Source organism: Haliotis rufescens, unplaced genomic scaffold, assembly GCF_023055435.1.
Source record: "Haliotis rufescens isolate VD_foot unplaced genomic scaffold, xgHalRufe1.0.p SCAF_15, whole genome shotgun sequence".
NCBI lineage: Eukaryota > Metazoa > Mollusca > Gastropoda > Lepetellida > Haliotidae > Haliotis > Haliotis rufescens.
The window spans coordinates 8,457,170-8,475,560 of NW_025963835.1; the positions used below are offsets into that span (position 1 = coordinate 8,457,170).

Consider the following 18,391-nt stretch of genomic DNA (forward strand, 5'->3'; position numbering starts at 1 on the left):
AAGATGTCTGGTAGGTGGTATAATAATTGGCTGCAAGATGTCTGGTAGGTGGTATAATAGCTGGCTGCAAGATGTCTGGTAGGTGGTATAATAGCTGGCTGCAAGATGTCTGGTAGGTGGTATAATAAATGGCTGCAAGATGTCTGATAGGTGGTATAATAGCTGGCTGCAAGATGTCTGGTAGGTGGTATAATAGCTGGCTGCAAGATGTCTGGTAGGTGGTATAATAAATGGCTGCAAGATGTCTGGTAGGTGGTATAAATAAAAATGGTTGCAGGATGTCTGGTAGATGGTATAATAAATGGCTGCAACATGTCTTGTAGGTGGTATAATAGCTGGCTGCAAGATGTCTGGTAGGTGGTATAATAAATGGTTGCAAGGTGTCTGGTAGGTGGTATAATAAATGGCTGCAAGATGTCTGGTAGGTGGTATAATAGCTGGCTGCAAGATGTCTGGTAGATGGTATAATAAATGGTTGCAATGTGTCTGGTAGATGGTATAATAAATGGTTGCAAGGTGTCTGGTAGATGGTATAATAAATGGCTGCAAGATGTCTGGTAGGTGGTATAAGAGCTGGCTGCAGGATGTCTGGTAGGTGGTATAATAGCTGGCTGCAAGATGTATGGCAGATGGTATAAGAGCTGGCTGCAAGATGTATGGCAGATGGTTATATAAGCAATATGCCCACACAAAACATAATTGTGTGTATACTAGTGCGTACTGAAATTTAAATACCCAAGAAACTGTGTTATACTTGATAAGTAGATACTGCAAAGCTAAAATGCAAAGCTGATAGTCTGGTGAAAAGAGTTGAGAAACAAACCACTCCTTATCCTTACCTGGTAGTAATTTGGACAGGAGTACTTTCTGGGCTTAAACACAACAAACAAAATCTGTGCAACATCCAGTCATTACATAGACACATCTGAGTAGCTACAACACAGTGATAAAACATACAATTATTGTACAAGCAAACTACATATAATACTTCATAGTGACAGGAGAGATTAATTCAAACCCTCTCTTGTTCCACATATATGTACTGTCCATGAAAATGAGACCAGTTACATTGAAAGACTACCAATTTTCATAAAAGATTACACAGATGTGGCTGCTATTGCTTGATCCATCATAGAGTGTCATGTGTACAACAATGTATAGGAACTATTGCTTGATCCACCATACAGTGTCATGTCTACAACAATGTACAGGAACTATTGCTTGATTCACCATGCAGTATCATGCCAACAACAATGTATAGGAACTATTGCCTGATCCACAGTAGACTGTCATGTAAACAACAATGTATAGGAACTATTGCTTGATCCACCATGCAGTGTCATGTCTACAACAATGTATAGGAACTATTGCTTGCTCCACCTTAGAGTGTCATGTCTACAACAATGTACAGGAACTATTGCTTGATCCACCATGCAGTGTCATGTCTACAACAATGTATAGGAACTATTGCTTGCTCCACCTTAGAGTGTCATGTCTACAACAATGTATAGGAACTATTGCTTGATCCACCATACAGTGTCATGTCTAAAACAATGTACAGGAACTATTGCCTGATCCACAATGCAGTGTCCTGTCTACAACAATGTATAGGAACTATTGCTTGATCCACCATGCAGTGTCATGTCTACAACAATGTATAGGAACTATTGCTTGATCCACCTTAGAGTGTCATGTCTACAACAATGTATAGGAACTATTGCTTGATCCACCATGCAGTGTCATGTCTACAACAATGTACAGGAACTATTGCTTGATCCACCATGCAGAGTCATGTCTAAAACAATGTATAGGAACTATTGCTTGATCCACCATGCAGTGTCTTGTCTACAACAATGTACAGGAACTATTGCTTGCTCCACCCTAGAGTGTCATGTCTACAACAATGTACAGGAACTATTGCTTGATCCACCATGCAGTGTCATGTCTACAACAATGTACAGGAACTATTGCTTGATCCACCATGCAGTGTCATGTCTACAACAATGTACAGGAACTATTGCTTGATCCACCATGCAGTGTCATGTCTACAACAATGTATAGGAACTATTGCTTGATCCACCTTAGAGTGTCATGTCTACAACAATGTACAGGAACTATTGCTTGATCCACCTTAGAGTGTCATGTCTACAACAATGTACAGGAACTATTGCTTGATCCACCATGCAGTGTCATGTCTACAACAATGTACAGGAACTCATTGCTTGATCCACAGTAGACTGTCATGTAAACAACAATGTATAGGAACTATTGCTTGATCCACCATACAGTGTCATGTCTACAACAATGTATAGGAACTATTGCTTGATCCACAGTAGACTGTCATGTAAACAACAATGTATAGGAACTATTGCTTGATCCACCATGCAGTGTCATGTCTACAACAATGTATAGGAACTATTGCTTGCTCCACCATGCAGTGTCATGTCTACAACAATGTATAGGAACTATTGCTTGATCCACAGTAGACTGTCAGGTAAACAACAATGTATAGGAACTATTGCTTGCTCCACCTTAGAGTTTCATGTCTACAACAATGTATAGGAACTATTGCTTGCTCCACCTTAGAGTGTCATGTCTACAACAATGTACAGGAAGTATTGCTTGATCCACCATACAGTGTCATGTCTACAACAATGTATAGGAACTATTGTTTGCTCCACCATGCAGTGTCATGTCTACAACAATGTATAGGAACTATTGCTTGATCCACCTTAGAGTGTCATGTCTACAACAATGTATAGGAACTATTGCTTGCTCCACCATGCAGTGTCATGTCTACAACAATGTATAGGAACTATTGCCTGATCCACCATGCAGTGTCATGTCTAAAACAATGTATAGGAACTATTGCTTGCTCCACCTTAGAGTGTCATGTCTACAACAATGTACAGGAACTATTGCTTGATCCACCATGCAGTGTCATGTCTACAACAATGTATAGGAACTATTGCTTGATCCACAGTAGACTGTCATGTAAACAACAATGTATAGGAACTATTGCTTGATCCACCATACAGTGTCATGTCTACAACAATGTATAGGAACTATTGCTTGATCCACAGTAGACTGTCATGTAAACAACAATGTATAGGAACTATTGCTTGATCCACCATGCAGTGTCATGTCTACAACAATGTATAGGAACTATTGCTTGATCCACCATGCAGTGTCATGTCTACAACAATGTATAGGAACTATTGCTTGCTCCACCTTAGAGTGTCATGTCTACAACAATGTACAGGAACTATTGCTTGATCCACCATGCAGAGTCATGTCTACAACAATGTATAGGAACTATTGCTTGCTCCACCTTAGAGTGTCATGTCTACAACAATGTACAGGAACGATTGCTTGATCCACCATGCAGTGTCATGTCTAAAACAATGTACAGGAACTATTGCTTGATCCACCATGCAGTGTCATGTCTACAACAATGTATAGGAACTATTGCTTGCTCCACAGTAGACTGTCATGTAAACAACAATGTATAGGAACTATTGCTTGATCCACCATGCAGTGTCATGTCTACAACAATGTATAGGAACTATTGCTTGCTCCACCTTAGAGTGTCATGTCTACAACAATGTATAGGAACTATTGCTTGATCCACCATGCAGTGTCATGTCTACAACAATGTACAGGAACTATTGCTTGATCCACCATGCAGTGTCATGTCTACAACAATGTATAGGAACTATTGCTTGCTCCACCTTAGAGTGTCATGTCTACAACAATGTATAGGAACTATTGCTTGATCCACCATACAGTGTCATGTCTAAAACAATGTACAGGAACTATTGCCTGATCCACCATGCAGTGTCATGTCTACAACAATGTATAGGAACTATTGCTTGCTCCACCTTAGAGTGTCATGTCTACAACAATGTATAGGAACTATTGCTTGATCCACCATGCAGTGTCATGTCTACAACAATGTACAGGAACTATTGCTTGCTCCACCATGCAGAGTCATGTCTAAAACAATGTATAGGAACTATTGCCTGCTCCACCTTAGAGTGTCATGTCTACAACAATGTATAGGAACTATTGCTTGCTCCACCTTAGAGTGTCATGTCTACAACAATGTACAGGAACTATTGCTTGATCCACAGTAGACTGTCATGTAAACAACAATGTATAGGAACTATTGCTTGATCCACCATGCAGTGTCATGTCTACAACAATGTATAGGAACTATTGCTTGATCCACCATACAGTGTCATGTCTAAAACAATGTATAGGAACTATTGCTTGATCCACCATGCAGTGTTATGTCTACAACAATGTACAGGAACTATTGCTTGATCCACCATACAGTGTCATGTCTAAAACAATGTATAGGAACTATTGCTTGCTCCACCATGCAGTTTCATGTCTACAACAATGTACAGGAACTATTGCTTGATCCACAGTAGACTGTCATGTCTACAACAATGTATAGGAACTATTGCTTGATCCACCTTAGAGTGTCATGTCTACAACAATGTATAGGAACTATTGCTTGATCCACCATGCAGTGTCATGTCTACAACAATGTATAGGAACTATTGCTTGATCCACCATGCAGTGTCATGTCTACAACAATGTATAGGAACTATTGCTTGCTCCACCATACAGTGTCATGTCTAAAACAATGTATAGGAACTATTGCTTGATCCACCATGCAGTGTCATGTCTACAACAATGTACAGGAACTATTGCTTGCTCCACCATACAGTGTCATGTCTACAACAATGTATAGGAACTATTGCTTGATCCGCCTTAGAGTGTCATGTCTACAACAATGTATAGGAACTATTGCTTGATCTACAGTAGACTGTCATGTCTACAACAATGTATAGGAACTATAGTAAACCTATCGAAAGTGTGTTCTGTGTTGTGATTGGCTAATTTGGGTCACATGACCAAATGTCAAAGGCTGAAAATATGATTTGAATTCCCTGAAGCAAGCAACCGAATCACTGTGTAGGAAATAGAGATTACTACAAGAGTGTCTGCCAGATACCATTGATCTTACAAGTTGTTTCAAAACGTATCTAACTGGCTTCGCTCGTTAGATACGCTTTGTAACAACGAGTTGTAAGATCAATGGTATCTGACAGGCACGAGTGCAGTAATCTGGTTCTTTCACACCCTAAAATAGCACCTTTTTAGCATCAAACGGATGAATTTGTCATGATTGCAGTAGCGCATTAAACACGACACCACTGTCATAAGTGACGTCATCCTATGTGCTGCTTACTTCTCATAAATAATGTGACCCGACACAAAAAGGTTTCCGTCATATCTGGATTATCAAGGCGATGATGAAAATGCATACCAGACAAAAACAAAGAAAACGCTGGGTGGCAAGTTGAAAGTTTACACCTCAAAGAAATTACCAAATATGTACAACAATGTTTACTTCCGTATGACATCACTACCGGTGACAGACTTTTACAAAATGGCGTGTTAACTGACAACAGTACGCGGGATTTCCAGAGGAGGATTTTCGTCGATTGAGGGATCGTATTCACATAAATGGGTCACGTAAGTAATCAGAAGCATTCTGACAATCTGCGTACTGTTATTTGTTTACCATGTTTACCAATGTAACAAAGAGAATTAGTCAGAAATGCAGATAACTACCGTCATCGTTGTGCGTGATTTAGCTTCAGTCATGGCGCCACACAGGATGGAAACTTTTGTAAACTGCTTCTGTTGAATTTACCACATCATTGTAATGTATAGATGTGTATTTCCATAATTAGTGCAACGACACTCTTCCCATGAATATTCTCAAACGCGTGATCGAGCCAATGTATGCAACAATTAGACGAAAGTACCTCTAAAAATGCTACACAGTGTTAAATCTGAATTTTGCTTTGTTTACATTTCAGCAAGTACAGTTTTCTTTCCACACCTAACAGAAGTAACTTATTTCGCATGATTTCATCTAGATAATTTGCATTGGTGACAAAGACCATTTATCCATTGTTTCGAAAATGTATGAGGATTTCAGGGATGTATGTATAGCATTAAATATTGAAAAGTACCTGATCGAATAGGTGTCTCATAACCAGCATTTTGTAAACACAATCCAATATGGCGGAACGTACACTTCGGCGTTCGTGTATGCGTATTTTCCAAAACATTCTAAACGATTCTAGGCTTCTCAGCGACGTTTCAGAATTATCAGTAGTGATTTGATACCCGTGATCGCTAATATGCTAATTTTCTACTTTGATTATTCGATTAAATATCCGATATTTAGACAATTCTAGGCTTCTCAGCGACATTTCAGAATTATCAGTAGTGATTTGATACCCGTGATCGCTAATATGCTAATTTTCTACTTTGATTATTCGAGTAAATATCCGATATTTAGATTTCTTAACACACAGTAAATATTTATATAACGCTGTGAATTGTGATTTGGCGAGATTTACAATGTACCTAATTTTCAGAAGTCACTTTCAGTAATTTTGAATTGCCTAAAATGACAGTAAATGATAAACAGAAAGGGGAATTCAAAACTGTGAAGTGTTTTAATCTGCGTGATGTATTTTGAATTTTATTCGATTTCGAAGTGAGGGTTGAAGAGGAGGGACATATGTGTCGCTGTGGCATCCAGGGGGTTTACACTCTGAAAAACTATTATGTTGACATAACAACAGATAATGTAACTGATAATAATAACAAACAAACTCACCGACGATTTCGGGTTTGTTTATTTTTATTATTAATTATACGGTGAACATTCGACTGAAGCACCAGCAACTTATGAATGACTTACACTCAGGAAAGTAGTCCGTCATCATTACCAAAATCACAATCACCATAGCAACAACAGAACATTCGATGTTGACGCCTCACAACCGAGTAAGTACGAGGTGTTAAAGAGTGCGCATGTTTTTTTCTAAATAAAACAATATCAATAGGTTTACAATATCGATAAATACTATGTGTGTGTCTATTTCCGGGATTTTATTGAGTATTTGCATCTTGAAAATTTTCATTCGAGCCCCTCAAGCTAACGCTTTCGGGTCTCGAGATGAATTTCCAAGATGCAAATACTCGATAATCCCAGAAATAGACACACACATAGTATTTATCTTCTAATTGCTTGCTCCACCATGCAGTGTCATGTCTACAACAATGTATAACACTAATTAGATTCTATTACTTATTCAATCCTGCATCACATACAGCAGTTTGTATTAATAGCATGTTCTATCCTGTCATCCTGTAACTGGTGTATAGGCTACATCAATTTGACAGTTGGCTCGTCCTTTATTAAATGTATAACAGCTACCACCATCAGTCTTTACTTTGAGTGACCGAGTGAAGTTTTACGCTGCTTTTAACAATATTCCAGCAATATCACGGCAGGGGACACAAGAAATGGGCTTCACACATTGTACCCATGTCGGGAATCAAACCCGGGTCTTCTGCGTGACGAGCGAATGCTTTAACCACTAGGCTACCCGACCGCCCCGTCTTTACTTAGAAACATTAGAGCCGTACATTAGCGTGCCTTCAGGATTTGTGTAATTCCTTGTGATGGATGCCCCGTAACCCCAGGTTGATAAAATTGAGTTGAGGTCATTTTATGTCTGCTTCCTAAACTGTTGCCAATGTGAGTTGGTGTACTAAACTGATGAAGGAGAGAAAATCTGTCTTTCTGAGTCAGTCGGATGTGTCATGTATACTGTGATATAAGACCTGGTCAGTCGGATGTGTCATGTATACTGTGACAGATGACCTGGTCAGTTGGATGTGTCATGTATACTGTGATAGATGACCTGGTCAGTTGGATGTATCATGTATACAGTGATATATGACCTAGTCAGTTGGATGTATCATGTATACAGTGATATATGACCTGGTCAGTCGGATGTGTCATGTATACTGTGATATATGACCTGGTCAGTCTGAAGAATCATGTATACTGTGATATATGACCTGGTCAGTTGGATGTGTCATGTATACTGTGATAGATGACCTGGTCAGTTGGATGTATCATGTATACAGTGATAGATGACCTGGTCAGTCGGATGTGTCATGTATACTGTGATAGATGACCTGGTCAGTTGGATGTATCATGTATACAGTGATATATGACCTGGTCAGTCGGATATATCACATATCCTGAAGTAAACTATTTTTGACATTATCAATTCTTCTACAGTCGATTATATCGCATATATATTGAGAACTAGTGCATGGTCGGAGGTCACACAAGATGTACAGAAGGGTACACTCCAGCTCTTTGCTTCCACAATTTTTCTTAAAAAATGGAAATACTTCAGGTAAGCAGGATTAAAATACAAAGAAAACAACATATTTCCTACCTGTCTTTTACCTTGCCAAGATTTGCTAGTTATAACAGCATTAAGTGCATGAAACTACATGCCTCTATGGCTGGTACTTGTTTAACTCTGTTGTTCCAGCTAAGTTATCTGGTATATCAGTGATGTCATCATTCATGGTTTATTGCATACTTGTTATTTGTTCCTCAGCCATTAACTACTCAGTTTGCATCAAGGGAATATTCAAGTTTCTTTTCTGGCAGCCATAGCTATAAATATGTTTAATAGTTAACACCATCACTAGCAACATCCCTCCCAAGTATAACGTAGCTATGAACCACTGGTTGGTTTAATAGTCAACACTATCAACATCCCTACCAAGTAAAACACAGCCCTGAACCACTGTTTGGTTTAATAGTCAACACTATCACTATCAACATCCCTCCCAAGTATAATGCAGCTATGAACCATTGTTTGGTTTAATAGCCAACACTATCAACATCCCTCCCAAGTAAAACACAGCTATGAACCACTGTTTGGTTTAATAGTCAACACTATCAACATCCCTACCAAGTATAACGGAGCTATGAACCACTGTTTGGTTTAATAGTCAACACTATCACTATCAACATCCCTCCCAAGTATAATGCAGCTATGAACCACTGTTTGGTTAATAGTCAACACTATCATTATCAACATCCCTCCCAAGTATAACACAGCTATGAACCACTGTTTGGTTTAATAGTCAACACTATCACTATCAACATCCCTCCCAAGTATAACACCGCTATGAACCACTGTTTGGTTTAAAAGTCAACACTATCACTATCAACATCCCTCCCAAGTATAACGTAGCTATGAACCACTGTTTAGTTTAATAGTCAACACTATCAACATCCCTCCCAATTATAACAGAGCCCTGAACCACTGTTTGTTTAATAGTCAACACTATCACTATCAACATGCCTCCCAAGTATAATACAGCTATGAACCACTGTTTGGTTTAATAGTCAACACTATCACTATCAACATCCCTCCCTAGTATAACATCGCTATGAACCACTGTTTGGTTTAAAAGTCAACACTATCACTATCAACATCCCTCCCAAGTATAACACAGCTATGAACCACTGTTTGGTTTAATAGTCAACATTATCACTATCAAGATGCCTCCAAAGTATAACGCAGCAATGAACCACTGTTTGGTTTAATACTCAACACTATCACTATCAACATCCCTCCCAAGTATAACGTAGCTATGAACCACTGTTTGGTTTAATAGTCAACACTATCACTATCAAGATGCCTCCCAAGTATAACGCAGCAATGAACCACTGTTTGGTTTAATAGTCAACACTAACACTATCAACATGCCTCCCAAGTATAACACAGCTATGAACCACTGTTTGGTTTAATAGTCAACACTATCAACATCCCTCCCAAGTATAACACAGCTATGAACCACTGTTTGGTTTAATAGTCAACACTATCAACATCACTCCCAAGTATAACACAGCTATGAACCACTGTTTGGTTTAATAGTCAACACTATTAACATGCCTCCCAAGTATAACACAGCTATGAACCACTGTTTGGTTTAATAGTCAACCCTATCACTATCAACATCCCTCCCAAGTATAACACCGCTATGAACCACTGTTTGGTTTAAAAGTCAACACTATCACTATCAACATCCCTCCCAAGTATAACGTAGCTATGAACCACTGTTTGGTTTAATAGTCAACACTATCAACATCCCTCCCAAGTATAATGCAGCTATGAACCACTGTTTGCTTTAATAGTCAACACTATCACTATCAAGATGCCTCCCAAGTATAACGCAGCAATGAACCACTGTTTGGTTTAATAGTCAACACTAACACTATCAACATGCCTCCCAAGTATAACACAGCTATGAACCACTGTTTGGTTTAATAGTCAACACTATCAACATCCCTCCCAAGTATAACACAGCTATGAACCACTGTTTGGTTTAATAGTCAACACTATTAACATGCCTCCCAAGTATAACACAGCTATGAACCACTGTTTGGTTTAATAGTCAACACTATCACTATCAACATCCCTCCCAAGTATAACACCGCTATGAACCACTGTTCGGTTTAAAAGTCAACACTATCACTATCAACATCCCTCCCAAGTATAACATAGCTATGAACCACTGTTTGGTTTAATAGTCAACACTATCAACATCCCTCCCAAGTATAATGCAGCTATGAACCACTGTTTGCTTTAATAGTCAACACTATCCCTATCAACATCCCTCCCAAGTATAAAGTAGCTATGAACCACTGTTTGGTTTAATAGTCAACACTATCACTATCAACATCCCTCCCAAGTATAACGTAGCTATGAACCACTGTTTGGTTTAATAGTCAACACTATCAACATCCCGCCCAAGTATAACACCGCTTTGAACCACTGTTTGGTTTAATAGTCAACACTATCACTATCAACATACCTCCCAAGTATAATACAGCTATGAACCACTGTTTGGTTTAATAGTCAACACTATCACTATCAACATCCCTCCTGAGTATAACGTAGCTATAAACCACTGTTTGGTTTAATAGTCAACACTATCAACATCCCTCCCAAGTATAACACAGCTATGAACCACTGTTTCGTTTAATAGTAAACACTATCACTAGCAACATCCCTCCCAAGTATTATACAGCTATGAACCACTGTTTGGTTTAATAGTCAACACTATCACTATCAACATCCCTCCCAAGTATAACACAGCTATGAACCACTGTTTCGTTTAATAGTAAACACTATCACTATCAACATCCCTCCCAAGTATAATGCAGCTATGAACCACTGTTTGCTTTAATAGTCAACACTATCAACATCCCGCCCAAGTATAACACCGCTTTGAACCACTGTTTGGTTTAATAGTCAACACTATCACTATCAACATCCCTCCCAAGTATAACGTAGCTATGAACCACTGTTTGGTTTAATAGTCAACACTATCAACATCCCGCCCAAGTATAACACCGCTTTGAACCACTGTTTGGTTTAATAGTCAACACTATCACTATCAACATACCTCCCAAGTATAACGCAGCTATGAACCACTGTTTGGTTTAATAGTCAACACTATCAACATCCCTCCCAAGTATAACACAGCTATGAACCACTGTTTGGTTTAATAGTCAACACTATCACTATCAACATCCCTCCCAAGTATAACACAGCTATGAACCACTGTTTGGTTTAATAGTTAACACTATCACTATCAACATCCCTCCCTAGTATAACACAGCTATGAACCACTGCTTGGTTTAATAGTCAACACTATCACTATCAACATCCCTCCCAAGTATAACGTAGCTATGAACCACTGTTTGGTTTAATAGTCAACACTATCAACATGCCTCCCAAGTATAACACAGCTATAAACCACTGTTTGGTTTAATAGTCAACACTATCAATATCAACATCCCTCCCAAGTATAACGCAGATATGAACCACTGTTTGGTTTAACAGTCAACACTATCAACATGCCTCCCAATTATAACACAGCCCTGAACCACTGTTTGGTTTAATAGTCAACACTATCACTATCAACATGCCTCCCAAGTATAATACAGCTATGAACCACTGTTTGGTTTAATAGTCAACACTATCACTATCAACATACCTCCCAAGTATAACACCGCTATGAACCACTGTTTGGTTTAAAAGTCAACACTATCACTATCAACATCCCTCCTAAGTATAACGTAGCTATGAACCACTGTTTGGTTTAATAGTCAACACTATCAAAATCCCGCCCAAGTATAACGCAGCTATGAACCACTGTTTGGTTTAAAAGTCAACACTATCACTATCAACATCCCTCCCAAGTATAACGTAGCTATGAACCACTGTTTGGTTTAATAGTCAACACTATCAACATCCCGCCCAAGTATAACACAACTATGAACCACTGTTTGGTTTAATAGTCAACACTATCAACATCCCTCCCAAGTATAACGCAGCTATGAACCACTGTTTGGTTTAATAGTCAACACTATCAACATGCCTCCCAAGTATAACGCAGCAATGAACCACTGTTTGGTTTAATAGTCAACACTATCACTATCAACATGCCTCCCAAGTATAACACCGCAATGAACCACTGTTTGGTTTAATAGTCAACACTATCACTATCAACATACCTCCCAAGTATAACGCAGGTATGAACCACTGTTTGGTTTAATAGTCAACACTATCAACATGCCTCCCAAGTATAACACAGCTATGAACCACTGTTTGGTTTAATAGTCAACACTATCACTATCAACATCCCTCCCAAGTATAACGCAGATATGAACCACTGTTTGGTTTAATAGTCAACACTATCAACATGCCTCCCAATTATAACACAGCCCTGAACCACTGTTTGGTTTCATAGTCAACACTATCACTATCAACATGCCTCCCAAGTATAATACAGCTATGAACCACTGTTTGGTTTAATAGTCAACACTATCACTATCAACATCCCTCCTTAGTATAACGTAGCTATGAACCACTGTTTGGTTTAATAGTCAACACTATCAACATCCCTCCCAAGTATAATGCAGCTATGAACCACTGTTTGCTTTAATAGTCAACACTATCACTATCAACATCCCTCCTTAGTATAACGTAGCTATGAACCACTGTTTGGTTTAATAGTCAACACTATCAACATCTCGCCCAAGTATAACACCGCTTTGAACCACTGTTTGGTTTAATAGTCAACACTATCACTATCAACATACCTCCCAAGTATAACGCAGCTATGAACCACTGTTTGGTTTAATAGTCAACACTATCAACATCCCTCCCAAGTATAACACCGCTATGAACCACTGTTTGGTTTAATAGTCAACACTATCACTATCAACATGCCTACCAAGTATAATACAGCAATGAAACACTGTTTGGTTTAATAGTCAACACTATCACTATCAACATCCCTCCCAAGTATAACACAGCTATGAACCACTGTTTGGTTTAATAGTCAACACTATCACTATCAACATCCCTCCCAAGTATAACGTAGCTATGAACCACTGTTTGGTTTAATAGTCAACACTATCAACATCCCGCCCAAGTATAACGCAGCTAAGAACCACTGTTTGGTTTAATAGTTAACACTATCACTAGCAACATCCCTCCCAAGTATAACGCAGCTATGAACCACTGTTTGGTTAATAGTCAACACTATCATTATCAACATCCCTCCCAAGTATAACGTAGCTATGACCCACTGTTTGGTTTAATAGTCAACACTATCAACATGCCTCCCAAGTATAACACAGCTATGAACCACTGTTTGGTTTAATAGTCAACACTATCAATATCAACATCCCTCCCAAGTATAACGCAGATATGAACCACTGTTTGGTTTAATAGTCAACACTATCAACATGCCTCCCAATTATAACACAGCCCTGAACCACTGTTTGGTTTAATAGTCAACATTATCACTATGAACATGCCTCCCAAGTATAATACAGCTATGAACCACTGTTTGGTTTAATAGTCAACACTATCACTATCAACATCCCTCCCAAGTAAAACACCGCTATGAACCACTGTTTGGTTTAAAAGTCAACACTATCACTATCAACATCCCTCCTAAGTATAACACAGCTATGAACCACTGTTTGGTTTAATAGTCAACACTATCAAAATCCCGCCCAAGTATAACGCAGCTATGAACCACTGTTTGGTTTAATAGTTAACACTATCACTATCAACATCCCTCCCAAGTATAACGTAGCTATGAACCACTGTTTGGTTTAATAGTCAACACTATCAACATCCCGCCCAAGTATAACACAACTATGAACCACTGTTTGGTTTAATAGTCAACACTATCAACATCCCGCCCAAGTATAACACAGCTATGAACCACTGTTTGGTTTAATAGTCAACACTATTAACATGCCTCCCAAGTATAACACAGCTATCAACCACTGTTTGGTTTAATAGTCAACACTATCACTATCAACATCCCTCCCAAGTATAATGCAGCTATGAACCACTGTTTGGTTTAATAGTCAACACTATCAACATCCCTCCCAAGTATAACACAGCTATGAACCACTGTTTGGTTTAATAGTCAACACTATCACTATCAACATACCTCCCAAGTATAACGTAGCTATGAACCACTGTTAGGTTTAATAGTCAACACTATCAACATGCCTCCCAAGTATAACACAGCTATGAACCACTGTTTGGTTTAATAGTCAACACTATCACTATCAACATCCCTCCCAAGTATAACGCAAATATGAACCACTGTTTGGTTTAATAGTCAACACTATCAACATGCCTCCCAATTATAACACAGCCCTGAACCACTGTTTGGTTTAATAGTCAACACTATCACTATCAACATGCCTCCCAAGTATAATACAGCTATGAACCACTGTTTGGTTTAATAGTCAACACTATCACTAGCAACATCCCTCCCAAGTATTATACAGCTATGAACCACTGTTTGGTTTAATAGTCAACACTATCACTATCAACATCCCTCCCAAGTATAACACAGCTATGAACCACTGTTTCGTTTAATAGTAAACACTATCACTATCAACATCCCTCCCAAGTATAATGCAGCTATGAACCACTGTTTGCTTTAATAGTCAACACTATCAACATCCCGCCCAAGTATAACACCGCTTTGAACCACTGTTTGGTTTAATAGTCAACACTATCACTATCAACATCCCTCCCAAGTATAACGTAGCTATGAACCACTGTTTGGTTTAATAGTCAACACTATCAACATCCCGCCCAAGTATAACACCGCTTTGAACCACTGTTTGGTTTAATAGTCAACACTATCACTATCAACATACCTCCCAAGTATAACGCAGCTATGAACCACTGTTTGGTTTAATAGTCAACACTATCAACATCCCTCCCAAGTATAACACAGCTATGAACCACTGTTTGGTTTAATAGTCAACACTATCACTATCAACATCCCTCCCAAGTATAACACAGCTATGAACCACTGTTTGGTTTAATAGTTAACACTATCACTATCAACATCCCTCCCTAGTATAACACAGCTATGAACCACTGCTTGGTTTAATAGTCAACACTATCACTATCAACATCCCTCCCAAGTATAACGTAGCTATGAACCACTGTTTGGTTTAATAGTCAACACTATCAACATGCCTCCCAAGTATAACACAGCTATAAACCACTGTTTGGTTTAATAGTCAACACTATCAATATCAACATCCCTCCCAAGTATAACGCAGATATGAACCACTGTTTGGTTTAACAGTCAACACTATCAACATGCCTCCCAATTATAACACAGCCCTGAACCACTGTTTGGTTTAATAGTCAACACTATCACTATCAACATGCCTCCCAAGTATAATACAGCTATGAACCACTGTTTGGTTTAATAGTCAACACTATCACTATCAACATACCTCCCAAGTATAACACCGCTATGAACCACTGTTTGGTTTAAAAGTCAACACTATCACTATCAACATCCCTCCTAAGTATAACGTAGCTATGAACCACTGTTTGGTTTAATAGTCAACACTATCAAAATCCCGCCCAAGTATAACGCAGCTATGAACCACTGTTTGGTTTAAAAGTCAACACTATCACTATCAACATCCCTCCCAAGTATAACGTAGCTATGAACCACTGTTTGGTTTAATAGTCAACACTATCAACATCCCGCCCAAGTATAACACAACTATGAACCACTGTTTGGTTTAATAGTCAACACTATCAACATCCCTCCCAAGTATAACGCAGCTATGAACCACTGTTTGGTTTAATAGTCAACACTATCAACATGCCTCCCAAGTATAACGCAGCAATGAACCACTGTTTGGTTTAATAGTCAACACTATCACTATCAACATGCCTCCCAAGTATAACACCGCAATGAACCACTGTTTGGTTTAATAGTCAACACTATCACTATCAACATACCTCCCAAGTATAACGCAGGTATGAACCACTGTTTGGTTTAATAGTCAACACTATCAACATGCCTCCCAAGTATAACACAGCTATGAACCACTGTTTGGTTTAATAGTCAACACTATCACTATCAACATCCCTCCCAAGTATAACGCAGATATGAACCACTGTTTGGTTTAATAGTCAACACTATCAACATGCCTCCCAATTATAACACAGCCCTGAACCACTGTTTGGTTTCATAGTCAACACTATCACTATCAACATGCCTCCCAAGTATAATACAGCTATGAACCACTGTTTGGTTTAATAGTCAACACTATCACTATCAACATCCCTCCTTAGTATAACGTAGCTATGAACCACTGTTTGGTTTAATAGTCAACACTATCAACATCCCTCCCAAGTATAATGCAGCTATGAACCACTGTTTGCTTTAATAGTCAACACTATCACTATCAACATCCCTCCTTAGTATAACGTAGCTATGAACCACTGTTTGGTTTAATAGTCAACACTATCAACATCTCGCCCAAGTATAACACCGCTTTGAACCACTGTTTGGTTTAATAGTCAACACTATCACTATCAACATACCTCCCAAGTATAACGCAGCTATGAACCACTGTTTGGTTTAATAGTCAACACTATCAACATCCCTCCCAAGTATAACACCGCTATGAACCACTGTTTGGTTTAATAGTCAACACTATCACTATCAACATGCCTACCAAGTATAATACAGCAATGAAACACTGTTTGGTTTAATAGTCAACACTATCACTATCAACATCCCTCCCAAGTATAACACAGCTATGAACCACTGTTTGGTTTAATAGTCAACACTATCACTATCAACATCCCTCCCAAGTATAACGTAGCTATGAACCACTGTTTGGTTTAATAGTCAACACTATCAACATCCCGCCCAAGTATAACGCAGCTAAGAACCACTGTTTGGTTTAATAGTTAACACTATCACTAGCAACATCCCTCCCAAGTATAACGCAGCTATGAACCACTGTTTGGTTAATAGTCAACACTATCATTATCAACATCCCTCCCAAGTATAACGTAGCTATGACCCACTGTTTGGTTTAATAGTCAACACTATCAACATGCCTCCCAAGTATAACACAGCTATGAACCACTGTTTGGTTTAATAGTCAACACTATCAATATCAACATCCCTCCCAAGTATAACGCAGATATGAACCACTGTTTGGTTTAATAGTCAACACTATCAACATGCCTCCCAATTATAACACAGCCCTGAACCACTGTTTGGTTTAATAGTCAACATTATCACTATGAACATGCCTCCCAAGTATAATACAGCTATGAACCACTGTTTGGTTTAATAGTCAACACTATCACTATCAACATCCCTCCCAAGTAAAACACCGCTATGAACCACTGTTTGGTTTAAAAGTCAACACTATCACTATCAACATCCCTCCTAAGTATAACACAGCTATGAACCACTGTTTGGTTTAATAGTCAACACTATCAAAATCCCGCCCAAGTATAACGCAGCTATGAACCACTGTTTGGTTTAATAGTTAACACTATCACTATCAACATCCCTCCCAAGTATAACGTAGCTATGAACCACTGTTTGGTTTAATAGTCAACACTATCAACATCCCGCCCAAGTATAACACAACTATGAACCACTGTTTGGTTTAATAGTCAACACTATCAACATCCCGCCCAAGTATAACACAGCTATGAACCACTGTTTGGTTTAATAGTCAACACTATTAACATGCCTCCCAAGTATAACACAGCTATCAACCACTGTTTGGTTTAATAGTCAACACTATCACTATCAACATCCCTCCCAAGTATAATGCAGCTATGAACCACTGTTTGGTTTAATAGTCAACACTATCAACATCCCTCCCAAGTATAACACAGCTATGAACCACTGTTTGGTTTAATAGTCAACACTATCACTATCAACATACCTCCCAAGTATAACGTAGCTATGAACCACTGTTAGGTTTAATAGTCAACACTATCAACATGCCTCCCAAGTATAACACAGCTATGAACCACTGTTTGGTTTAATAGTCAACACTATCACTATCAACATC

General features: G+C 38.7%; 1 protein-coding gene across 3 annotated transcripts in view; it reads right to left on the bottom strand.

Moving 5' to 3' along the window:
* Nucleotides 1-18,391, bottom strand: part of LOC124121190 (calcium/calmodulin-dependent protein kinase kinase 1-like) — a 226,473-nt gene that overhangs the window by 126,734 nt on the left and 81,348 nt on the right. For 2 of the 3 annotated variants that reach the window (XM_048396109.1, XM_048396108.1), the window contains one exon: nucleotides 840-872. The exons of the other annotated variant lie outside the window; for it this stretch is intronic. In XM_048396109.1, coding sequence (XP_048252066.1) covers nucleotides 840-872 — 33 coding nt within the window. The remainder of the gene's footprint in view (nucleotides 1-839; nucleotides 873-18,391) is intronic. 3 annotated transcript variants of the gene reach the window in all.